General features: G+C 45.6%; 1 protein-coding gene across 1 annotated transcript; it reads right to left on the bottom strand.

Moving 5' to 3' along the window:
• Window positions 1-3,247: 3,247 nt before the first annotated feature.
• Hsd11b1 (hydroxysteroid 11-beta dehydrogenase 1) lies at window positions 3,248-27,282 on the bottom strand. The gene is made up of 6 exons (XM_038349736.2): window positions 27,043-27,282; window positions 26,202-26,332; window positions 25,356-25,467; window positions 25,056-25,241; window positions 5,450-5,593; window positions 3,248-3,842 (listed from the first exon to the last, which is right to left on the bottom strand). Exons 1-6 carry the CDS (start codon window positions 27,125-27,127, stop codon window positions 3,625-3,627), a joined length of 876 nt encoding a protein of 291 aa, XP_038205664.1. The 5' UTR covers window positions 27,128-27,282; the 3' UTR covers window positions 3,248-3,624.

The following is a 27,282-nucleotide window of genomic DNA, read 5'->3' as shown; positions in this document are numbered from 1 at the left end:
AGAGTGACAGTCATTCGGTGCTTCCCACTGAAAAGTTGAGCAGTTGAAAATGGGCTTGCAATCTGATCTTCTTGGACAAGAGTGTCCTGGCATGAGAAAGAGTGCTTACTGATAAAGATGGTGGAATTTTAATGGCATGCTAATGAATACAGCAAACCTTGGGGTGTGGATGCTTTTGTTCTCAGACCTACTTTTTGAGCTCTTCCTTCTGGATTCTGGAGAAAAAGCCTCATTAAGAAAGAGAATGCTCCTGTCAGGTATGGGGGAGTTCATCTCTCAGGTCTCAGAAGGCAAAGGTGGGAGGATCATGAGTTAGGGGCCCACTAGACGACAGATATTGTAAGACTGTATCCCAAGCAAGCACATAAACACAGCAACAAAGTAAAACAAGGGGCCGAAGAGATAGCTGGGTGGTGAAGAGCACGTGTTACTCTCACAGAGGACCTGAGATAGATTCCTCACACCTGTAGTGGCTTACAATCATCTGTTACTCCAGCTCCAGGGGATCCATGTCCTTCTTCTGACCTCTGCAGGCACCAGACACGCATGTGGTACACATGCATACATGCAGGCAAAAATACTCATATACATAAAATAAAAAATAAAATCTAAAACAAGACAATATTTTAAAATTAAGAAAGGTTTCAGGGGGCTGAAGAGCACTTGTTGCTCTTGCAGAGGATCTGGGTTGGTTCCCAGTGGCTCACGGCCATTCGTTACTCTGGTTTTAGGGGATCCTTTTCTGGCTTCTGAGGGCACTGCACTCACATGGTGTACATACATACAAGAGAAATACCCACACATATAAAGTACATCTAAAAATTGCTTTTAAAATTTTCATCCATCTTCAAGCAGATCCTATCTCAGAGGTCTTGTCTCCATCCTTCAGAGAAGGAGTCTCCATGCTCTGCCTCCTCATGCCATGAAGGGACACCCTCATCTCTCTAGGAGGAGCAGGGGTTGGTCCGATTGGTATAATGTGGCAAGTGTGTTACTTGGGTAAGCAGTCACTTTCTGATTGGATTTGGGGAGAAGCCCATGGCTGAGGAGGTCAGAAGTCCTAGTGGGGAAGGACTGCTGTCTCCTTGCCTTCCAAGCAGTTACGTTTTTCCCCGTAGACTTATATACCTGCTATGTCGTGTGGAGGACTTCTTGTTGTGGGTGGTGGTAACGGAAGAGATGTGAAACTGGTCAAAATACTGAGAACCAGAAACTGTCACCTGTTCCAGTGCTCAGAGAGCATCGGTGAAGAGAGCAGAAAGATGCTTAGAGCCAGAGGATGGCTTGCAATAGTGTAGAATGTTGTCTTTCAGTGATGAGACGTCCATGGAGGGAGGAAGGGCACACGAGACCCCGCCATTCTTAGGATTTATACAAGAGAGGGAGAGACGTTTCCTTCAGGGGGATAGCTAAAGTGGGGGTAACTGGTAGGTGCATATGACTCTGAAAATAACCTCTCACCTACAGTTCTGTAGGCAACTCTGATGAAACTCATTGGTCAGAGAGAGAGAGAGAGAGAGAGAGAGAGAGAGAGAGAGAGAGAGAGAGAGAGAGAGAGAGAGAGAGAGAGAGAGATACACAGAGAGGAAAAAGATTTGGAAGTATAAAGGGGTGGTCAGGAAGAGGAAGCAGTCCGTGTGAGTGGGAGGGACAAGAGAGAATAATGGGGGTGAATGAGTAGAATCCACTATGTACACGTATGAATGTTATAACCAGGTATACTACTGTGTTTAAGATGTGCTAGTGCTGAGTCATATGTGTGCTAGTGTGGGTGATTTGTACTTGTGGACTGGTGTGTGATCTTTCTAGTCACGACCCACCCACACCTCACACTGGTCTAGCTCCTCACACACAGGTGCAGTTGGAGCCCTCCTGCTGACTTCAAGGAAGGGCCTCTAAGAAGAGGGCAGCCATGTACACACTCTCCTTGTCATGGGGGCTGGCAGGCACAGCTGACTATGAGATGCCCTTCTTTTCTCTTTTAAAAACTTGGGACAAGTTCTTACTGTGTAGCTCAAGCTGGCCTCCGACTCACCAACCTCATGTCCCCACCCCCTGGAGCTCAGATGATGGCCACACCTGGCTTCTGATAGGTTCTGACATTATCATTCTGCTTAGACCCTGGGACTGAGGCAGGAGAATAGAATAACGTTTCCCCCAAGCGCCCTGGTCCCTGCTTCGCTTACCAGGGAAGCCCCATGCTTGGGAGAGTTGAGTTTCTTCCTCCTGCCTCAGCCTCCTGAGTACCTGGGACTACTGGGACTACAGGTCACTGCACCCGGCTTCCTCCAGGGACTGTTATTGGTCCCGTCATGTGACAGTCTTCAAATGGTCTTTTTTTCTGTTCGCTTCTCTGGGTGGAAGGAGCTAGATCCCAGTGCAGACACCGCTCAGTTGTTTGTCCCCTCCCACTCCCCTTGCTTTTGTTTTCATGAATCTGTAAGTCGCCCCCTCCAACCCGGCACAACCTTTAAAACTTAATTAAATCTTCCGCGTGTGCACCACAGCATGTGTGTGGAGCTCTGAGAACAACTTTTTTTTAAAAATTTGTTTGTTTCTGATCTTTTGAGACAGGGTTTCTCCGTGTAGCTCTGGCTGTCCCAGAACTCACTCCCTAGACCAGGCTGTCTAGGGAGCCTCACCTGCCTCTGCCTCCTGAGGGCCACCACCACCTGGTGGATGAGTCTTCCTTTTTCTTTTGTGGGTCTGGGGCATCAGGCTAAGGTTGTGACGCTTGTGCAGTAAACACTTACCCACTGAGCCTCCCCACTGCCCCGTTTATTAAATGGCGCTGAAATTATGCACCTTAAGGTGCCATCTCTTACCCGCTGTGGCCTGACCCGTTGAGGGCTCTGTGGAGTCGATATGGCAAGTGCTTTCTTTCCCTCTTCATTGTAGTCCCACAATACCTGGCAAGTATTTGGTGAATTATTCTGGAAAGAATGACAGGGTCTGAGCTATGGCCCCTCCTCTCCACACTTCTGAGATTCGCTTGAGCATTCCCATGCCCGGTAGACTCCAGGGGCCATTCGGTTAAGCAGCATAGAGCAGGCTAAGCCGGAGACTCATTTTTCCCATGAGCTCCAGTGCCCGAGCAACCTCAGCGGTTCATGCCCAAATGAGCAATGTGCGGATGCACGAGGAACAACTGAAATACACAGAGGCAGTAACGACAGGATGCTTGCCAAACAAAAGATGATGGGATTTCTCTCACTCAGATAAAAAGCCCAGACCACAAAACAGGAAATGAACATGGGAAATTTTCATTTGTTTAAATTATGGTTTTAAAGGAAGCATGTTGAGTAAACTCAATTTATAGTTACCAGTTTTACATTTATAAAGTCGACATTACTTTTATTATATTTAATGTGATATTAGGCACAATTGTATCATGCTACATGAGGTAAAGTTGATATAACTACCTTGTAGTTACATCTGTGCTTACTATCAGGTTCACGACTGCCGGCTCCAAAGTGGTTCGTGACATTTATTATAATGATTTTTTTTTTTTACTGTGCAAGTGTGAAAGGGACTTCTCATGGTGACAGGTGCCCCACAATTTTTGTGTCTCCAGGAATATCAGGCAGGACTGTTCCAAGGCCTCTCACTAGGCTTCAGTAGTTCCTAGTTTTTTAAAAATCTCTCCAAGTTATAATTCCTTATTGAAAAATATTCCATGATCCTCCTTCCTGGGTTGCTTAGCAGGAGAGGGACCCAGCCCGACTTGTCGTAGTACACCTCATCTTTCCGCAGAGCCGTTCCCTTGATGATCTCCAGAGCACATTCCTCCTTGGGGGCGGCTTCGGCCATGAGCATACCAGAGGTTGCCTTCATGGCTGTTTCTGTGGGACCACAGGAAAGACTGGAGTTATTCAGGGTCAGCAGAGCTTATGTGATGGAGGCTCCTCGACCCCTAACTGTTAGGTACCGTGTGCCCATGTCTGAGCCCTACAGGCCCTCTAGGGGACGCCTAGTCAACTGGCTATGTCAAGTGTGGGCAAAGGGTCTGTGGGGCAGTGGAGATGACTGGGTGCTTTGGTTGGGGTGACACACTGACGTGGGGGGTGCAGAGTGAGATGAAGGAGCTGGTGTATAATATAGATGGCAAAGGAGGATGTGGTGAGACTGTGACCCTCTGCTTTCCAGGCGGGAAGAGTGGGGCTAAGCTTTGGCTCTGTCCCAGCCCTGACCCAGCTGCAGAGAAGGAGCTGGCAGGAATGACTCTGCCTTCCTCTGTGGTCATGCCCTTCAGGTACACCTTTCCTCCCTTCGTCTCCACGCTATTTGACTTCCAGTTCTGTTCTGCCCTTACTACTTAAGTACTTTTTTTTTTTTTTTTTTTTTTTTTTTTTTTTTTTTTTTTTTTTGCTGACGAGGTCTCATGTAGTCAGGCTGACCTCGAACTCAATATATAGTTGAGAATGACTCTGAACTTCTGATCCTCCTGGATCTACCTCCTGAGTGCTGGGATAACAGGTGTGTTCCACCATACACAGTGATGCGGGGCTAGGAATCACACAGGGCCACACGAGTACTAGGCTCTAACAATGGAGCTACAGCCCAGATCAGCCATCATTCCTGAAGCAGACATTTCTCACAGCCCTAGATGTATGTTCTAGATAAATGTGTAAATATCGAACTCACGGTTCCTGTAGGTACCTCACCTTTCCTGAATATCACCCATAGTCCTGTGTAATGACCAGAAATGAGTACCGTAGATCCAGCACAATATCACTGGCTTAAAAAAAAACTAGTTTCCCCTTTATGCTCTGGGATTGTGTCCAGGAGTACTAATTTCTCCATTTTTTTCTTAGTCTGTGAAGGTTCTTTTTTCTTCTTTTTCTTTTTTTCTTTCTCTTTCTTTCTCTTCCTCTTTCTTTCTTTCTCTCTCTCTTTCTTTCTTTCTTTCTTTCTTTCTCCTTCCTTCCTTCCTTCCTTCCTTCCTTCCGTCCTTCCTTTCTCTTCTCTCTCTCTCTCTCTCTCTCTCTCTCTCTCTCTCTCTCTCTCTCTCTCTCTCTCCCCTTCCTCCCTCCCTCCTTCCCTCCCTCTGTTTTTTTCATGGCCTTGATTCTTTGACGAGTACTAATTGTTGTTTCTAAGGAGTGTCTCTCAGTGTATCACATTGTGGGGCTCATGAACCTGTGTCTCCTTACTGCTGAGTCCAGTAAGAAAAGGACACAGGTGTTTAGTATCTTCTATTCATTGACAGTGACCATGGGGAGTTCGTGCAGGCATAAGGAGCTCAGGGTAGAATATACTGAGTATGGTATTCAGAAGAGAATCAAATGGATTAGACTCCACCGGTGACCGACCGAAGTGCCTCATTAAATGATGGGCCTGATGCTTCTAGCTGTGGCCTCTAATGCATTGTACTTCTGAGAAGGACAAAACCCTTTTTCTATATGGAAAAGTTGACGGACCAATTTAAGGCCATTGTTCCTTTCCTTACCTGTGTTTATGAGGCCAAGGATACAGAGAGTGATGGAGACGTTGACCTTGGCTAGTGAGTATTCTTGTCGGATGGTGGAAAAAAACCCATCCAGAGCAAACTTGCTTGCAGAGTAGGGAGCAATCATAGGCTGGGTCATTTTCCCTAAATGACAAAAGAAAGTTTGTTAAAGGATCCAGTTTGTCCTCAGACAGAGCAGGGCTTGACTTGGTGTGGGGCTGGCAACCCCCGAGGGATCTCCTTCCTTGCCCACTGAGTCTGTTTCTCACCAGACCCTAAATTATCCCATGGCATTACATTTCTGAAGGGAGAGAAATTAAGGTTTTGGAGGTGTGGTGCTTTGAATAAGAATGCCCCCTCCCCAGGCTCAGTCCCCGGTTGGTGACATGCTTGAAAAGTTTAGGTGTGGCCTTGTTGGAGTAGTGCTGTTGAAGGGGGTGGGCTTTGAGGTTTCAGAAGCCCATACCAGGCCCATTGCGCCCCACCCCATCCAGGATTAAGAAAACTCTCAGCTGCTTCTCCAGCACCATGCCTGCCTGCTCCCACCGTGATAATGGACTAACCATCTGAAACTGTGAGCAAACTCCCAACTCAATGCTTTTTAATTTAATTAATTTATTTTGAGAGTTGCCTTAGTCATGGTGTCTCTTCACCCACAATAGAGTGGTAACTGAGACAGGACCAACAGCGTACAGGGTGAGCTGCAAAACAGATGTCACTGGAAAGAGATGCTAAGCAACAAGGCAGTGAGCTGGGCTTCAAGACAGCCATATGTTCTTACAGCTGCTGTCTTCAGCGCTGATCCTAGCGGACCAGCTTAGTGGCCTGTTTTCTCTCTGCGTGTGGGGATAAAACACCTGCGTTTCAGTTTTACACAAAACCTGAGCTTCCATCACATCAGTCAAGACCCGTTCCGGTCTTCTGAGGCGAACATAGACATACTAGGGTGAGCTTCTCACACGCTCTGTGGTAGAACAGACGTGAACTGAGAATGTGTGTACTTCTGAACACCGATAGACAGACTATGAAATCCTTGTCTGCTAGTTCTGGAGGCTGAACCAGTGCAGCACACGCCACACCTGTCTGCGCTCTATGCGCTACCATGCAGTTCGTGAGCTTCTGGCAAGGGGCTGGAGGTTGAAACACAAAGACACACAGACCTCTAGTCACCGGTAAGAAGCCCTCTATTCAATAGCACCAGGGAGGCTTATATACCTAACAGTCAGGTGGGCCAACAGATGGAAACCTCATCCTCTGATCCTCAAGGCAACACGTGCTTGTGAAGCAGAGCTGGTAAACAACTTTGACACAGCTTTCAGTAACTCAAATCAGAAGGAAAGCAAAGATCTCTAGCAGGGAAGAACACCTGGAGGCCAGGACTTTAAATGGTCCCAACAAGCCAGTTTAGGGTCCATTTTTGCAGACAGCTTCCCTTCTCTTGAAGGAGTAGCACTTTTTCCTTGTATCCTGGAAACTGTGAGCAATGTGTCGCAGAGTCCTCTGGAATGGTCTCATTCCTCCAAAGAGGGTTAACCGTTCTGCTTAGTGAGCGGTTAACATGGCTGAAATATATCTGGATCACTGTGAACAATCAGCAATCCAGAGAAAGTGATATAGTACAGAGACCCAGGATTATGTGATGTGTCTCCAAAAAGCACTCATTTTTTTCTTCTTCTAAAATTATAACAATCATAGACGTCTGACAGAATGTGACATACAGCAGCCAGCAGAAGCACTAGCCCTGAGTGACAGCAGGCAGACATTTTGCTTCACTGACTGTCCTAGACCCTCTAACAAATGCGTGTTTCTACCCGCCGGGGCAATGCTGCCGATCTCTCTGTACGCCTCTTTCATAGCAGCGGAACCCAATTCTATCGAGGGCACAGAGTTATCCAGAGTGAACTGGGTGCCTCACAGTCCTCTCAGCTCTACACAGGGGCAAGTAAGCAGAGGCAGAAGGAAGTCTCTGCCTTCCATTCTGTCTTCTTAGGTGTCTGAAGGTGGGCTGTGATAGCCATGCCTCCTTGGACCTTGGGGCAGCAGGCGCACGTTGAAGAAGGCGGCACTGAGTCACAGGGGAGATACGGTGGCCCGGAGCGGCCTCACCAGCTCCGTACCACAAGCAGACAGCCCTGACTTAACTTTCTCATTTGCTTAGCCCACCATTGTTTTTACTTTCAACACTTTGAGAGCAGACTCAAACCTTGTTATGGATAGAGCACGTGAGAGAAGGAACCTGACACTGCACCGCTGAGGCTCCACCCCTTTACCCAGGACTGCTACAAGAATGGGCATGTGACCCAGTATGGACCAATGAAACAAGAAAATTTTAGTTGAGCTTCTCAGAAAGTTCTTTTCCCTCCTGGAAGCTTCTGAGAGTAGTGGTCCTGTTTCTCTCCTGATGGACACTTTGAGCGTTCATATGGGGCTAGAATTGCTGCAGCTAGCTCATTGTCAGCTGAGTGGGAAACCATACAGGGAGGCAAGCAGAGCCACAAAGATCATGGGGCACAGCTTGAACTGGGTCATCTGTGAAGCCTGCCCTACACTGGAACTCCAATTCCGTCAATAATTTCAGTTAATGTTTAAGCCAAAATTAGATCCAAAATATATATATATATATTTTTTTTTGGTTTTTCGAGACAGGGTTTCCCTGTAGTTTCTAGGGCCTGTCCTGGAACTAGCTCTTGTAGACCAGGCTGGCCTTGAACTCAGAGATCCGCCTGCCTCTGCCTCCCGAGTGCTGGGATTAAAGGCGTGCGCCACCACCGCCCGGCTGATCCAAAATATTTATAGGAATAGTTTTTGATTAAAATGTGAACGTTAGGGAACAGGTAGACTGGGTATAAATCCCAAGCATGGCATTTCCTAGCTACAGTTTGTGAATAATACCATCATGGAACTGAAATAGCCAAGTAATATGCTTAGCACAGACTCTGACTCCGAGAAGGCACTCAGAGAATGCTGTTGTCATCAACAGAATTAGTATTCAAATCAGCAAGAAATGCATGAGCTATTCAGAATATCATGGTGGGAAAAATAGCTAATTACTCAGAGGAGTGGAAAAATGCCACCGTCATAAATTAATGCAAACCACATTAGAGAGTATATGTGGAAAGTGAGGGAACACAGTAAAGAGAAGCAGGAGTTTTGCATCTCGAGACACTTGATTCAGGAGAGCAGGAAAGGAAGGGCGGGAGGATGGACGCAAATCTTGGAAAGCTGCCTGGTGCTGGAGATGACCACCTTGCCCTTCTGTGTGCGCGTTCTTCGAAGAGACCCCTCTCCTAGTCTTAAAGGGCTGCCCAGCCACAGACAAAGTGCATACCAGCTTGAACTCATGCCATGGCCCCTTTTAAGAAACTGAAATAAATGACAGGCTTCTAATTACGGCCGCTTGGTGTTGAGCTGAAAAAAAAAACAAGTTATGTAAGACTAGGATGGAGAGAGCCACTGTTCAGGCACAAAAACGGCTAAGTCAGCAAGGGCCACTCTTGCAGGTGGCAGAGGTGTGGAGCAGAGCAGCTGCAGAGGCTGAGGTTAAATAGTTGCCAACTTTTTTTTTTTTTTTTAAAAAAAAAAACTTGTATATCTCATTCTAAAGTTCAAAGGCTGAATAACTATTCAAAGTTGAAAGGTCGGTGAAAACAAACAAGACTCAGATCTGTTTCTCGTGGGCCACTCTTACACTCTGATGTTTCCTCTAGTTGCCTCTCTTTTTCTTTTAGGATTATGATTATTATGGTTTTATTATGATTGCCATTACTGGGCCCCTGTTCTTTATATCCACATTTTCCAGGAATCATGTGTCAAAAACAGTTCTAAACCCTCTGTGCCGGGGAAGCTTTCTTTGGTCTGATGTTCAAATCCCAAACAGACACACTTTATGACCACCAGTCTTATTTTCACTTTCAGATTGACAGGCGAAGTCACACACACAGGCTGGTCACTCTTGGCCCTATAGATTTGCTTCCCAGGCCACCATAACAAACCAGTCGCCACAAGCACGATATGGTCACAGTATAACCCAGTGGGTCTCAACCTTCCTAATGCTGCAGCCCTTGAACCCAGTTCCTCATGCTGGGGTGACCCCAAACATAACATTATTTTGTTGCTACTTTATGACTGTAATTTTGCTACTGATATGAGTCATAATGTAAATATCTGATATGCTACCCCTCTGAAAGGGTCGTTCCACACCCCAAGGGTTTTGACCCACCACAGGTTGAAAACTGATGGTATAATCCCTCCTCCCACAGCTCATTGGCCAAAGCCCAGAGAGTCCTTTGTCTGGTCCAGCCCCTCACTATCTATATCTATATCTCTCTCTATATATATCTATATCTATCTATAGCTCTTAGAGATAGATACCTTGATCCTGGGTTTTCCACTTTCCTTGTGTATGTCCTATTCCTATTCCTCTCTCTTTTATGTCTCTACAAGACCTCTTGTTATTGGAGTTAGGCTCACTCAGAGAATCTGAGATGATTTCATCTGGATATCTGAGTTATATTTTTGAGGACCCTTGCTCAGGTAAGTTTATGCTCACATGTTTCCAGGGGACATTTCTTCTGGGGACAGTCTCTTGTCGCCTACTATACCTTCCTTAGTTGTAATGAGGATACAGATTGTGGCAACTGATGTGTTTATTCCTAGGTGTTAACGATTGAGCTATAGAAACAAGAAGCCATGCAGAGCCCGATTTTGGTTTGTTCATGAAACTCCCTCCACCTCATGCCCCATCTTTTAACAAGCTGTAGGTTATATTCACATGCTCAGAGTTGCATCCTAAGTGGTTTTCGGGAGAAAAGGAAGGAAGTGAGAAAAGAGAGGGAGAGGAGAAAGGAGAGAGGCAGGGAAGGAGTCAGAAGCGTCCCAGGTTTCCCTGAAGGAGTCACAGCATCACATACGGGATCACTGCGGTGAAACCGACAGAAGCCACACGAAGGAGCAGGGGTGTGTTCTGGCTCCCAGTTAAGATTACAGTCTCTCATGTTAGGAAGAGTGACAGGAACTTGAGGGAGCCAGTCACATTGCATCCGGAGTCAAGAATCAGAGACAGAAGAACACAGCATGCTGGTGCTCAACTGTGCAGTCCACAATACTAGTCCCGCTAGGGAATTTTCCTACCCACAGTCCATATCAATACGATCAATCCCACACAGACACGCTCGTCTCCCAGGTAATTCTAGATTCTATCAAGACAACAACTAACACTAACCACCCATCTGGTTTATAAAGTGCCTTTAAATATAGAAAAAAATATTAAGCAAGGGTCAAGATTCGGTGAAAATTGCAGAACATTTATTAGCCATATGACAAAAAGCATACATGGGGTTCCCCTTTGCTGTGGCTCCTGTGGCTTCACCTGCCATTGACATCTATTATAAACACATTCTGCCTTTCGGGTTTCACGGCCCACCTTTGATCTCTGTTCTCAAACTCAAGTCTATGCACACCTGGATCAGGTTGGAGCCAGTTAACCCCAGGGCTCAAGCCTTCAGTTCCCCTGGTTCTCGAGTGCTCTGGAGGGAGGGTGGTGGTGGACATTCTGTAGGAAGTGAAGTTTGTTTGTGAGCCATAGTTGTGGTGGGTTCTGAGGGTGGAGATGGGGGCAGAACAGCTATGGTTGCGTAAGTCTGTGGAAGCTGGCCTAGGACTGTGAAAGAATTCATGAGGGAGACCGGGGGTGGGGTGGGGGCATTTGTGCAGAGAGTTCCCAGTCATTAAGTCTCTTTCAAGCTCAGACAGGTTTGCTATGGGCCAATGTGCTCTAAATCTAAAGGAGTCTTCAGGACCAGACTACCAGGAAACTCCACCTGGAGGAGGCAACTTTCGAGTCTTTGGTGAAATGAAGAACACAGAAGGCAGCAGAGGAGGAGGGAGCAGGGCAGCTCTGAGCACAAGAAACAGCAGCAAACCTCGGGCAGCGTCCATACCAAAGACCAAGTATGCACCTAAAATGCTCAGGGACCAAGCACACAGCTAAAACTCTTAGGCCTGGTGTGTTATGACAATCAGGAAGAAGTGTCTGGATTTGAGGAGGTGACAAGGGTGTATACCCCGCCCCCCTCTGCCCGCCACACCCTGGAGGAGCTGGAGGTACCTGGGGGAGCCAATGTTATTATTGCCACACTTAGACACAGATAAATAGGTCTCACTTCAGGTCAGGTTAATTGCAGAGAGGAAACCCTTGATTTTTCAGAGCTTTCAGTTTTGTTTTGTTTTTACCCCCCAGAGATTGTTGATGTAGGAATTGCAGTTAACAGTTGTGAGCCAGAGGCTCATAAAAGAAAAGCTGGGGCAGATCACAAAAGCAGGAAAAAGAAAAGACAGCCTCCCCGCCCCCAGCACATTCACCACAATGGGCATTTAATTAACACTTGTTTCCTATCCCAGGTAATACACCACATAAACCATATACGGTGGCATCCATGCAACAGCCCCGCACCCAGGAGGCCAGGCTCCTTAGCTACACAGCAAGTGGGAGGGTACCCTGGGTTACACAGGACCCTGTCCCAAAAGAAAATGAAAAAAATCTGGATTTTCCAAGGAGTTTTGCTCTTCCTAGCTTTTGGAAATGTCTTAATATATTTTACTAGAAGCAGATGGGGGAGGTTTCCTCACATAAACCATTTAACATCGTGTGGGAAAGACTTACTAAAGTTAAATTACATAGGTCTTGACATATTACTAGCCAGGTGAGACTATTCGTGAGACACAGAGTGGCCAGAGAAAGGACTTTATCACATCAGAGTCACCAGGCTACGCATGTTCCGGGAAGGACAGGTTCCCACAGAACGGGGTTGCGCAGCAGTAGAGGGAAGGGTCACATCATTCCCAATGACACCCCATTGAAGATTCTTGTCTAACTGCCAAATAGAACCTTGCCAGAACCAGAACCTCATTAAAGGAGGTGATATGTGAAAAACTCATTCTCAGAGGCTCAGGACAGGGTCACAGTGAGCGCTGGGGGCCCTGCCAGAGGAGCAGCAGGTAGCAACTGCAGTTCAAGGTATCCGCCCACTGAGAGGAACAGGCAAGGCCCTGAGACCACAGGGCCCAGCATGTCTGTTGCTGCCATCTTTCTCTGGTATCTGGCAGGGTGTGAATGGGTGTGGGGAGATTCCCCTGGGTGTGTCTACCTGTGGATTACGATGAAGATGATTTATTCTTATGCTCTGCTGTATAATTGATTATAAATCATATTAGTTTAAATAGAGTTTTGGTGATAAAAACAAACACAAGGACATGTCACACAGCGAGGACACATGAGTTTCTACTGAGGAGCTGTTTAGACCGTGGCTTAGGTTAATGATTAAGAAAAATAACTGAGTCCTGATAGCCCAGCTAATTTAATTTCTTTTAACCTTAATGTTAGGAGATGTGATCACAGGTTTCATAATAGCCGAAAGCTTTAAAAATAACTTAAAGTAATATATTTTCATCAAATAGCTTTGAGGTAAAAAAAAAATCCAAAAAGATAACCCAAAGTTTCAGAAGGACACACAGTTGAATGCAGAACTCTTCAAGGTCAGGAAACAAGAACAAAACGGTCCAGTTTTTACTGTTTGATGCATTTTTCTTGCTAGAACTGGTTGATAGCCAAAGGTGATTAATTCCTTGTACCCATTTTTGCTCTCAGTCTCCTGATATAAAAGACTATTGGTGAGTGGGTACGTATCCTAAAGATTTAAAGATTTAAAGAGCTAGCTGGTTCTTTTTCATGTATAAAAGCTTAGGTTTGTGATTCCTTAAAGATTCCTTATAAGATTACCTTTCAAGATAAGTAATAAAGTAACTGGCCTTTTGTTTGTAACTACAAAATTCATCCTGCCAGTAAAAGACCTAACTTGTTAGCCCACACAGTTAATCTATAACAAGTTTCTTGGGTATGAATATATGTGGGTTCTTGGGATAGTTTGTTTTTCACCTGTAATACGTAAAATGTTTAATCATGTAAGGGATACGGAAAACATGCAGCTATTTTTAAATCATTGTAATCATTCACTTGAAAAACAGAATGTAAACATATTGTAATTCCTATATTGCCCCAAAAACTTTGTTGGGGTGTATAAGTTGTAGAAAAAAAGTATACAGTAGAAAGAACACAGAAAGAACATGAAAAAGAACAGAGAAAAACAGAGAAGAATAGAGAATAAAGAAGGAAAACATCAAGTGAGTGTGTGAGTGTCTTTTCCCCTCAGATAAAAAAGTCTAGCATTGGTCAACTCCATGGTTTCCTTTTGAGCCCTGTGCTGCTGGAAACTGGTCCTCCAGGGAGCAATAAGTGAGGGTCTGAGGAGACTTTGAGCAGTTTGCTCAAGGTCAAGTTTTGGTTGACAAAACAACAGAATAAATGGGTTGGTTGGTCGATCCGTGGTGGCGCATGCCTTTAATCCCTACTCTTGGGAGGCAGAGTCAGACAGATCTCTGTATATGAGGCCAGCCTGGTCTACAAAGCAAGTTCCAGGACAGCCAGGGCTGTTATATAAAGAAACCCTGTCTTGAAAAACAAAGCAAAACAAAAGAAACCAAAAACCAACAAAACAAAAGTAAAAAAACCTCAGCAGAACACACACACGCACACCTACACACACGCAGTGGTTTCTTTTCCAGGAAGATTTAGACACAAAGAGAGCTGTGGTGACCATATTTTCTGAAGCAAAATATAGGACAAGGAGCCTGGCGTGTCGGAGTGCAGATGTAAATGGGACAGAACGCCTGTGATTAGGTCTGTCCCCCAAACACTAGGTTCTAGTCACCGCGAACAGTCAGAGTGAGCAAGCTGGCAGGCAGGCTTGTTAGCTGAACACCGGAGGTCAAGGAGCGGCTTGGAGTGCTGGGTCTAGGCAGATTTCTCGCTCAGGCCGTGGAAACACGGTAAACATCAAGCAGGAGCTTGCTCAACCAGTGACTGAGCAAGTGATTGTGATTCATTTGCCTGGGTTCCTCTTAAAGTCTGAAGAAGGGCAGGAATGAAGCTTTTTAATTTATTATAACTTTTTCTTTCTGAGCATTCAGCTACAGCAGTTAAAAATTTGCCCTTGAAATTGAAGTCATCTGAAAATCCAGCAAGGCAGCTGGCTATGGAAGACTGGAGAGGTCAGATGGAAGTTTGCCTGGGAACCACTGGGGATGAATGGGAGTTTTTGGCGTCACCAAAAAGCCCCAAGTAAACCCCCAAAGACTCCACTCCCACACTTCCTACATCTTACTGGGTTCCTAGGTTGGAGAATACCTTTTTCTTTTAAAATAATGTCCAACTTTTCATAAAGTTGAAACACTGTACAAAAAAGGGATTGCTTCCTTCCCCCAGCCTCCTTTTAGACAGGGTCTCATACAGTTCACACAGACCTCAAACTATTCTGTATTGGGGGTGACCTCTTGAACTTCTGATTCCCCTTCTTTACTTCCAACTGCTAGGATGACAGGCATATACTGCCACACATGGCTTCCATGATTCCTTTGAGAGTATTTCCTGCAACTGAGGTCAGTGCTGACCCCATGTTCTACCACCTCGAATATGCCAGTGTTCATGTCTTCCTACTTGTTCACAATACAAACATAACAATGAAGGAAATCATTCCTTCAGTTCTCAGGGCTTCTGTAAGAACTAGTGAAGAAGTGGGTAGCTTAGACAGCAAAGATTTATCCTCACAGTTGTGAATTGGAGTCGTGTGAAATTAGTGAGTCGGAAAGACTATGATCCCTTCAAAAGCTTCAAGAGAGAATCCTCCCTGGATGTCAGTATTGCTGGTGGAGCCTCTGCTCTAGTCTCTGAGGGTGTGCATGCATGTGGCCTCTCTTTCTTTATGTCCTCTGTCTCTTCTCAGGTGCTTATGATTGGGTTAAGTGCTCATGTGGGTTATCCAGGGTCATTCCAGCTCAAGAGCCTTCATTCAGTTAAACCTGCAGAGAATCTTCTAAATAAGGTCATATTCATAGGTTCATAGAGTTAGGATATGAAAGTCTTTCCAGGGGCCACCATCCAACCCATTTCAGGAATGCTAATAGGATCTTGGTATACAGTCCACAGACCCCCACGGGTGCCAACACCCCCACCATATCTTTCCGATTCCACCACCATATCTTTCATAGCAAAAACATCCCCCAAACCACGAGTTCTATTGCATGCTGGGAACTTCTCAGTCCACTTCTATTTGAAACAATTCTTCAGTGTCCTTTGAAGTTCATGGTACTTATCCTGTACCAGCCGATATTCTGTGCCTGGCTTTTGCCAGGTAACAAGAACTTACGGCTCAGTGTGTGATGTCAGGCTATGGCAACAATCAAGGGACTGTTTGACAATACAGAGGTGCTACCAATCAGGCTGTTAAATTTCTTTCCTTTCTGGGAAGCTGGTCATTAAACATATGCCACCACACTTCTGGTGATTGTCCTGCCATTTGGATTTGTCTAATATTCTGGCAGTAATTTGATTTGAACTATGCAGTTCTGGTAGTCTCAGGAGTAATTCTATGTTCTTCACATCCTATCCCACCAGATTTCTATGTGGTTCTGGTCCATTCTGTGGCTGGTGATGTTAAGCAGGAGTCATTGGACTCAAGAGGAACACTGAGGTTTCTCTAGCATAGAATTGCTCTTTCCCCTTGCAATCAGTAATTATGTTAAAGTGTGTTTTTTCCAAAAGTGTATTAACTATCCTTAAACACACTGTTCAGTGGCATCAGGGCACATTTCTGTTGTGCAATAGCTTCACTATCATCTCCAGAACTGTTTATGCTGAAACTGAACTTTGCACCCATTAAACAATAACTCCCGTTTTCTCCCTCTCCTAAGCCTGGCTGCCACTAGTCTATTTTCAGTGCCTGATTTCTTATTTTGTAGCCGCCTTACTGTGTATGTCAGGATTTCCTCCAGGTGAGGACCGCACACCATCCCCGTTTTGTCATGTTCCCATCGGTTTGTGGATGCTTGGGCTGCTCCTGCGTTTTAGCTGTTTTCAACTCTCTCTCTAAGACTGATGCTGACCCTGGGTATCTACCCACAAGGAGAGCCGCTGGATTGCGTGGCAAGGCTATTTCCAGATGCTTTTTGGAACATCGAGTGGCTGTGTTTTCCCCTCCACACAGCTGTACCATTTTACATTTCCACGACTACTCTACAGGGCTTCCAACTTTTCTGCATTTCTCTTCCCTCATCTTCTTCTTCTGCTTCCCCTCCTTTTTCTTTCTGCCTTCCTTCCTTCCTCCTTGCCTGTCGTGATAGCAACATGCTAATGAGTATGGGCTGGTGCCTCCTTATACTTGGGGTTTCACTAGTGATTCGAGATGTTGAATACCTTTGCATGTTTCTGTTGGACATTTGAATATCTTCTTTGGGGAAGTAACTTTTCAAGTTCTTTGGACAATTGACTTCATTGTTTTTTTGTTGTAAGTTGGTAGCACTTTGAGACTAATGCAAATTCTCTTTGTTATTAAACCTTCACCCTCTGGTTTTAACATTCATTGATGTGTCCTCCATGAATGATTACCATAATGGTTGCTAACTGGAGATTTTCCAGTGTCCTTTTTGCTTTTTGTGTTTATCATTTGGCCTTCCATTATGTGGGGGGAGACGCCTACTCTCTCCATTTGTTTATTCATGTGATTGTGTAATCATGAACTCATTGTTTTCTGTGGCATGTAATAGACTAGGATCCATTTTTTTGTTATGTTATTGTTCATCGTTGGGCTTTATTCTTTTCTATTTTAAATGCCCAGTCTTCTGTCATTCTAAAGCAGTTTGGTAATGCATACAGATGACCTCAAATGTTCCATTTAAGTGGACCATTGTTCCACGTATCACATATTCCACTCAGATGAGAACTGCAAATCTATCAAAAACTAACCATTAGTTCAGGCACAGGCTCCCCCCCCCCCCATTCTCTCTCTTGGTTTCTAGCCTAGGCTGACCTGGCCTGATACTCCCTGTGCAGCAGAGAGTGACTTTGAAGTTCTGATCCTCCGGTTAAGTTCACAGGCATGCAGCCCACACCTTCATTGTGCAGTGCTGGGGATCAAAGCCAGGGCTTCTTGAATAGAAGAAAAGCACTCTGCTGAGTTACGACTCGAACCATAATTTTTGGTTTTCTGATTTTTTTTTGAGACAAGGTCAACTTGACACACAAACACATCTCTATTAAACCATAACCTTTCCTTTCTTGTTCACCCCCAAGATCTCATGTTAGTAGCAATATAAAATAATTCAAACTTTAAAAGTCCTTCTCAGAGTCTCAAACACATAGTCTTCCTGCCTCAGCCTTCTGAGTAACTAGGGTTACTAGTACCTGTGACCCTTATAGGATTTTTAAAATGCCAAAGCAAGCAGTAAGTTTGTTTTGTAGCATTTGGACAGTCAGGACAACCGTGAGCTGTGGTGTCCTGCCAGTCTCTTCAGAGCCCTGCAGTTGTGGGATTGTACAGAGGCTTCAAGGCCACCGCTAACTTCCGTTTGCAGCTTTAACACAGCCTTCATTCTCCCTGTGTGCATACCATGACTCTTCTATCATAGAAATAATTTTAAATGTCGATGGTATTGCTTTTCCTGTTGTTCTTGCCTTCTAGTCTTAATCTTTCATGAGGAATTCATCTCAGCATTTACTTGTTTTTCTTTGTGCTCCCTTTTTTGAGGACAGTCTTATTTTGCAGCATACGTTTTGTTGAGAAATTCAGGAGCCAGATTTTAAACAAAATAAATACGCATCTGTGTTGAGTCTAATTTAGGCACAGCATCTTCTGTCTTTAAGCCTTAGCATTTTATTTGTGTGCCTCCAATAAGATGTCTTTGCTGGCAGCACCGTCGCGCCCCTCACCCCTGAAGAGGAGGTTGACATTTTCACCTAGAAGTGACTTTGAATAAAGTCAAGGCCAGCAGTGGGGCGGCTTTGAGAGCTGCAGCTCCAAAGCACTTCTCCTTCGGTTTGACCTTGGAACTCACAGTGTTTTAGAGCAGAGTCCACACCCTGCCTCCACCTCCCAAGGTCTATGATTCCAGGAATGTGTCACCACGCCAGGCCACCCAGCCTTGTAAAGGGAAAACTGGAAGCTGTCACCATGGATAACATGTTGTCCTTAACCTGCAAACATTGTTGCTATTCTCATCAGAGAGTCTTTCTGGTTTCAAATCTCCCTGACTCCTTTCAGGGGCAGATGGGACACGATTCCTAATCCAAGGGGTACTGCCTCAGTCCTTCATGTCTCACCCAAGTGCCTTAAAGTCCATCTCCAGTGACTCCTGGAGCCTTTAGGTCCTCAGCCAGTTTCGCTCTGACCTCCTTGGCAATTCTCCCAAGCCCTGCAGATGCTCTAGCTACTACGCACATGCTTTCCAACCCCCACAACACTCCACCTCCAGAATACACCATAAATGCTTCCACTCATCTTGACAACTATTTCTGGGTTTATTGGATTGAAAGGTATGTGGGAACATTTTCTTAGAGCAATCAGAACTAGTTGGGTGAGGGGTGAATGACTTCCTACTCTGGTGCCCACACCCTTGAACACCTCCTTTTGGATTCCCACCACCATCCCGAGCTACAGTATCACACTGAGGAGCCAGCTTCCTTTCTGGAAGCCATAGTAGCAGAGCTGCATGAGATTAGCATCTGTATATTCTTGTCTCTATGCAAAACATCATGGAGATTCTGAGTCCTCCTAGCTGAGAAACCTGCAGTTGAGAAACCTGTTTTGTCCTTCCCTCCCTATAATGTTAAATTCTTGAGCTCGGTTTAGACCACACAGGCAGCTCTCAGCTGACTCAAAAGTTACAGTCCAACAAGTGATTTCATTCTCACTAACGTACTGACATGGGGGAATATTTAACCTTGAGAGTGTGCCTGAAGTACTGCATAACTAAATTAAAACACTTCTGAAATCTCTGTGGATAGTCGAATAAGTCAGAGAACAAATGCATTTGGACAGGATCATCCATCCATCCATCCACCCACCCACCCACCAACCCACCCACCCACCCATCCACCCATCCATCCATCCATCCACCCACCCCACCCACCCACCCATCCATCCATCCATCCATCCATCCATCCATCCATCCATCCATCCATCCAGAGATATATTAAAAGTTAACCTTTTAAAAACTAACAGTTAAGGAGCTTTGAAAGAAAGTCTAAGTGTTTAGAGGACACTGACAAGGTTCAGTGTTCTTTCAATGTATTTTCATTTTGTTCTAAGAAACCCAGTCTTTATTTTCTCGGCTGGTTTCAGTTCAAGCTCTTCCTTTGTTTTCATTGATATGGAATAACTTGTATCTGTCCATTTATATCTTCTCAGTGTGCTTATTCTTTGTTTTATGGTTAGTAATATTGTGGATGGGAAGAGGTGGAGAGAGAGAGGGAGGGAAGGAGAGAGAGAGATAGAACACAACTTCCAAAGGTAACCTTTCAGAATGGAGTGAAGACAGAGGGTTTGTTTAAATTTCTCTGGTGCACTGAAAAGACTGCCTATGAATGGGACCTCCTGAAACTGAGAAGCTTCTATAAAGCAAAGGACACAGCCAACAAGACAAAATGGCAGCCTACAGAATGGGAAAAGACCTTTACCAACCCCATAACAGACAGAGGGCTGATCTCCAAAATATATAAAAAACTCAAGACATTGGTCATCAAAAGAACAAATAATCCAATTAAAAAAATGGGGTACAGACCTAAGTAGAGAACTCTCAACAGAGAAATCTAAAATGACTGAAAGACACTTAAGGAAATGCTCAACATCCTTAGCCATCAGAAAAATGCAAATCAAAACAACTCTGAGATTCCATCTTACACCTGAAAGAATGTCCAAGATCAAAAACACTAATGACAACTTATGCTGGAGAGGATGTGGGGTAAAGGGAACACTCCTGCATTGCTGATGGGAGTGTAAACTGATACAGCCCCTTTGGATATCAGTATGACAATTTCTCAGAAAATTAGGAAACAACTTCCCTCAAGACCCAGCAATACCACTTTTGGGTATATACCCAAAGGATGCTCAATAGCACTACAAGGACATGTGCTCAACTATGTTCATAGCAGCATTATTTGTCATAACCAGAACCTGGAAACAACCTAAATGCCCCTTGACCAAACAATGGATAAAGAAGATGTGGTATATTTACACAATGGAGTACTACACAGCAGAAAAAATAATGACATCTTGAAATTTGTGGGCAAATGGCTGGATCTAGAAAAAACATATTCACTGTGGTGACCCAGACCCAGAAAGACAATTATCACATGTACTCACTTATAAGTGGTTTTTAGACATAAAGCAAAGAAAATCAGCCTACAAATCACAATCCCAGAGAACCTAGACAACAAGGAGGACCCTAAGAGAGACATACATACATGGATCTAATCTGCATGGGAAGTAGAAAAAGACAAGATCTTCTGATTAAATTGGGAACATGGGGACCATGGGAGAGGGTAGAAGGGGAGGTGAGAAGAATGGGAGGGGAGCAGAGAAAAATGTATAGCTCAATAAAAACTAAAAAAAAAGACTGTCTGTGACATGGGGGTTGACCGTAACATGGGGTAGACTGTGACATGGGGGTAGACCATGACATGGGGTAGATCATGACATACATATGGGGTAGACTGTGACATGTATGGGGTAGACCATGACATGGGGTAGATCATGACATACATGGGGTAGACCATGACATGGGGTAGACCGTGACATACATGGGGTAGAACATGACATGGGGTAGACCGTGACATGCATGGGGTAGACTGTGACATGGGGTAGACCGTGACATACATAGGGTAGACCATGACATGTGGTAGACCGTGACATACGTAGGGTAGACCGTGACATGGGGTAGATCATGACATACATATGGGGTAAACCGTGACATACATGGGATAGACCATGACATGGGGTAGACCGTGACATGGGGGTAGACCGTGACATGGGGTAGACCGTGACATACATGGGGTAGAGCATGACATGGGGTAGACCGTGACATGTATGGGGTAGACCATGACATGGGGTAGACCATGACATACATGGGGTAGACCATAACATGCGGTAGACCGTGACATGACTGTGACACAGGCGTAGACAGATTTAGGGAACTGAGCAAAGGATGAAGGGAGGGATGATGGACTTGTCCATGACTCCTCAGAGAGACCACACATTAAGGAGGACTGGGAAAGCTGCAGAGATGCCAGTTCCTATGCCACGCATGTGATTGGCACAATGGGTCATGTGCCCATAGAACCAGGGGACTCAAAAGTGGAATCAGCTTTACCTTCTAGAGCAAAACAGAGGAGTCACTTTACCCAAGGGCAGGTAGACTTTTGCCACATATTTTCTAGTGTTTTCTTCAAAGCCAGTGATTTTTTTTTAAAAGTAAAATTCAGGTACTAGCTCTCAGTTTCAGAAATACCAGCTGGGCATGCTTTTTCCATTCCCCCTTCCTGCCTGTCCTCTACACCATGTTTTGTGGTGGGGTGGGGATTCACTTATGTGGCAGCCTTGACTATAATAGAATGGGTTTGGGAGGACATTTTCTTGTAACCTTTCTTTTCTTTTCTCTTCTTTTCCCTTCCTTTCCCTTTCATTTCTTCCTTCCTTTTTTTTTTTTTTTCTGAGACCAAGTTTCAGTCTGTAACCAAGAATGGCCTGGAACTCGTGGCAACTCTCCTGCCTCAGTGTTTTGAGTGCTGGGATTTACAGGCATGCTTGCATTTTCTTCTGCTCTTATCTGTTTCCTAGCATGGATTGTGTGGGAGGGAGTGATTCAGCAAAATTTGTGTTCTTCTGTAGAAGGAGAAACCCTGATACTTGGTTGAATATTGACAGGTTTCAGAATGTGTCCTTCATTATCTGTAGCTAGAATTCAGACGTAACACCACAGAATTGGTAGTACTGACTCGGCTGGTTGCTGTATAGCTTCATGGGGTAAGGGCTATCCTCCCAGCCTTGGCTGCCTACCCTAGGCTGTTCATAGTAGAAAACGAGTTTAGATTTGCTTAAGGCATGATAAATCTGGGCCTCAGTTATAGGAACTATACTTAGGTTTTAAGAGACCATGGTGGGAAGAGGGGAGACTGATTAATGTAACAGTCTGTGATAAAGACAAGAACTTGTTCAGTAGGGCCAGAAAAACGTGCTGAGCTGTGGGTGCAAGTATCAGCACCATCTCTGAGAGGACCAAGGACATAGCCAAGCCTGAAGAAAGAAGTACAGTGTGAAGTAATGCCCAGAAATGCATTAGGAAAAAGTTGATTGTTCTGTGTTGTTACTCAGCGAGAAAACCAAACGTGCTGGAAGTAATTACAACTCTAACTCAATATATTCTTTCTTCTGACCTCAGGATCAGTTTGCTCTTTAATGAGATGTTTGTGAGATTCAGAGTTTTGGAAATAAAGATAACTAAACACATTCCCTGATGGCTTAGAAGAAGACACCAGGGCTGGGGAGATGGCTCCGTCAGTTCTCATGCCTGCCATTTAATCATGAGATCCTGAGTGCAGGCCCCCACCACAACAATAAAAAAAGCCGAGCATACATTTATAAACTCCAAAACTGTGGAGGAGGAGACAGGAGATCCCTGGGGCTTGTTGGCCAGCCAGTCTCGCCAAATCAGTGAGCTCCAGGTTCTTGTGAGAGACCCTGCCTCCAAAAAGGACGGTGGGGAGGGATTGGAGAAGGCACCTGGAGAAGGCCTCTGGCATGCATACACTTGTACATTACATCAGCACTACACACACGTACACCACGAAACACAATGCTCTTCTGGGAGGGTGAGAAGTTAGTTTGTAAATTCAGTGATGTGATTTAAAGCAAGAAGGCTGAACTCTGGGCTGCACAGAAGACAGACACAGGCAGCATTGCACAACCTTATTTCTACCTCCTAGAGCCCATGGAAGGTACTAAGTGTCACTCTGCTCATGCCTGTGATGTACAGAATTCCATCAGACTCTTAGGATCTACAGTGACCCTTGCTCCTTCCAAGCACATTTAGATGATATACATTGTAAAAGTTACGTTCTCTAGGCAAAGGTGAAGCAGCTTTTGCTTGGACTGTATGTCTCCATTCATGACCGGAATCAGGAACCATTAGAGCCACCCACACCATGACCTTGGCCAGTGCAGAGGACCCGCTGGGGATGTGCCCAGCACCCTCCCACTCAGTATGCATCTGGAAGCTCCCCTTTGCTTTCAGCCCAGCATGTCTGTGGGCAAGGAGGGGCCTGAGTCTGTGCTGGTTGGAGGCACAGGGGTGCATATCAATCACACAGACACACTGTCCCTTTATCCAGTCACCAGGCAGGCCTTTCCTGGGCCAGAAAGGAGGTTGCTTTACCACACCGACGGACAGCCTTATTCATTTCAAGGGGAACTGACACTCGTGAACGATTTTAACAGCCCATGGTCTCCTAGCTCATTAGTTTTTTTATATCGAAAGAACTACATTTATAAGGCTGGTTTATATCTCTGTGTTCTGACCTTCCAACCATGCCTTTACTAATCAGCAAACATGTAGGACTTCTGCCCTGAGTCCAGGAGGAATCCTCACCTCTGGAGACTCTCAGTGATGTCGTTGGATGCTCCCTCCATGCCACAGTGCTCTAGCCATGAGATCATTTCTTTGCACATATTTCTTAACCTGTTTAAATATCACCTTTTTTTTTTAGACAGGGTCTTACTATATAGACTAGACTGGCCTAGAACTCCTTTTGTAGACCAGGCTGTCCCTGAGTTCACAGAGACCTACCTACCTAGCCTCACAAATGGTAGGATTAAAGGCGTGCGTCACCAAGCTCAGACTAAATTTTATTTTTAACGCTACAGATTGAGATTTAGAAGAATGTTCTCAGCATACACTGATACCCCAGCCCTCTCCCCACAGTACTGGGGACTAACACCAAGGCTGGTGCATGCTGGGCAAGCACCCCCAATCCTGTGCCACACGGTATCAGATATCCTGCACATCATATATTTGCATTGCTGTTCATAGCAGTAGCAAAAGTGCATTCGTAACAGCAAAATAATTTCATGGTTGGGGGTCACTACAACATGAGGAACGGTATTAAAGGGTCGCAGATTAGGGAGGTTGGGAAACCACTGTTCTTGAATAGTTTCTCTTTCCGTAGTTAGCCTTCAGTTTGTTCTTCCCTAGCTAACCGTTGTACCGTATGTCCTGAAGGTGTTTTATTCTTCCTTCTGTTTTGTCTCCACTCACCTCACCACCCTGTGGCTTTTGGTTATGATGGGAGCAAAGTCTTTCCCATCCAATATGACCAGGTCTCTCTTATGAAGAGACAGGGCTGCTGTGCCCCAGCGGTCCTCTCCCAGGCGTGGCTCATACATCAGGTTTCCCTTGGGCATCCTGGACTGCCGCTTTTTGTCAGTTCCTCTCGGGGATTTTGCAGTCCTACCTTGACCAATCCTTACTTTGGGGGCCACTCGTTCCTGGGTGTCTCTTTTCTTCAACGTTCCACGTCCTTCGCAGAGTTTACACCCCGAGTCCCTCATGAGTGACCCTGCTTGTGTTCTATTGGCTTTGGCAATACGGTCGCCGAGCCTTGTCACAGAGCCTGGCGCAATCCCAGCATCATTGGTTCTCAGCACCCACCCTTGCCCCACGCACTCACCAGCCATGGAGGAGACCACAGCAATGCTGCCGCTGCTCTGCTTCAGCATGGGCAAGGCGGCGGCACTCAGGACCACGTAGCTGATGAAGTTGACCTCCATGGCTTTGCGCACAGTGTGGATGTCATCGTGGAAGAAACCCAGAGAGAAGTAAGTGATGTGGTTGAGAATGAGCATGTCCAATCCACCTGCAGACAGATGCCTGGGTTGAGAGAGGCCACTCGGGGTCCATCTTGTTCCTTCCCGGTTCCTGAAACGCTCTAAGACCAGAGGAGGAAAAGGGAAGGGGAGGGGGGTCTTACCCATGAGCTTTCCCGCTTTGAGGACAAACTGCTCTGCAAACGCCATGTCTTCCATGGTGCCAGCCACGTAGTGGGCAGAGGCTGCTCCGAGTTCAAGGCAGCGAGACACCACCTACAGAGACACAGCAGAAATGGTGGCCATCTTGGCTGTGGGCTTTCATGTGTTGTGTACTTTTGGAGTAACTGGGGGCTTACATGAGAGTTTGCTCACAGAGCTGCTTAGATAAGAAGCTGTGCGTGTGCGTGCGTGCGTTCGGGGGCGCTTCTTAAATAGTCTTAGATGATCATTGTTCTCTGACATATCTTAAAAGGATAAATCATTGTTGTGTTAGAGCTTGAGTCCATGATTCATCTCTGCAGAGTTTATGAACAGATGTTTCAAAATGCGTTATGGGCGTGGGAGAAGGTTTCTATGGAGATAGACTGGGGCTTGTGAATGTTGGTATGACCTAGAACTTTCAAGTTTGCGAGTCTATGGGGCATGACAACATAATTGTATGAGCAGGTACTGGAATCTCTGTCCCCGAATGTATGCATCTGTACAGGTCTGTGAGCAATGTGTATGAACAGGTATGACTGTGAACATATGCAGCCAGAGAACTCTGTGGCTGTCACTGCACACACACGTGTGTGTGTGTGTGTGTGTGTGTGCAGGCATGCAAGTGCAAATGCACACACCTGTGTGTGCGTATGCTTAAAAGCAGCAGTCCTATATTGCTGTGAGTATCTGTGCCTGTATATCAGAGAACGAGCCATGAGGGAGGAGGGCAAGCCTTGGTGTATCTGTGCAAAACTAAAGCTGGGCACAGGAGGGCACACTTACTTATGTGGGTACAGAAAGCTCACCTTCTGGAGACCTTCCTCTGACCTCGCGGTCAGTACCACATGGGCTCCCATCTGCGCCAGGTGATAGGCCATTTCTCTTCCGATCCCTTTGCTGGCCCCCGTGACAATCACTTTTTTCCCTCGGAGCATTTCTGGGAACCACAAAGGCTGTGAGTACCCCCCAAAGTTTTGTCTCACTGTCCTTCCTGAAAGGCCGTGAGCCCAGAACAGCTTGCCTCACATTGTCAACCACTGAAGCAACACTTGGAGTTGTTCATAAACAGGCGCTTCAGTTGGGTTTGCCCTGGATGTCCAGAACCGAATCTTCCTGCCATTCTTCTGCAAAAACCTCCACGTGCAGACAGCAAAGAGACAAGGCCAGAAAGGTCAGAGTTCGGCTAAACTGCCCGAGTTTGACACTTTCAGCACGATTTTCAATTTTGCTAAATTGAAAGCGAATTTCAAAAGGCATCGCAAAATGTGCTCACAGAGATTTCAGCCCCTTCTGCTTAGTCATCAACTTCATAACCCTTTTGGTTTTTTATTTTGGCCTCTCAGATAGCGGTTTCTCCATGGAGCACAGCTATCTCCAGTTGAGCTGCGTGTGGGTCTCACTTCTGTAGGTCTGAAATTGCTTTCCAAGCTGGGTGCCAAGCAAAGCAAGGCCTACTTGGCTGTGTGCCTTACTCCTCTCTACCCCTTCTTGTCCTTAGCTTGTAGCTGGAGGGCACAGAGTTACAGACCCATATTAGGGTTCCCTCCTCCCCAGTGACTTAGAGATGAAGAACTCAGATCCTCAGGAACATTCCAGCACCCCTCTGTTTTAAGCCTGTTCCTCTGAAAGAGACACATTGGTACTCACCGGGTCTGAACTCTTCTACTGTAGAATAGTAGTAGCCCAAGAAGAGCACCAGAATGGGGAGCAGGTATTTTTTCAGGAATGCCATCAGACAAGGACCTGGCTCAGGGAGCCCTGTAGGACACACAGAGAAAACCTGTAGAGCTTTCTACAACTTTCCAGGCAGGCAGCAGCCTCTGAATTGTGACATCAGGGACGGGGGAGGCTGGAGTAGTCTCAGGCAGCACCAGCCAACTTCCCTGT

Source organism: Arvicola amphibius, chromosome 12 (genome assembly GCF_903992535.2).
Source record: "Arvicola amphibius chromosome 12, mArvAmp1.2, whole genome shotgun sequence".
Lineage (NCBI taxonomy): Eukaryota > Metazoa > Chordata > Mammalia > Rodentia > Cricetidae > Arvicola > Arvicola amphibius.
This window is presented reverse-complemented; position numbering and strand designations above follow the sequence as displayed.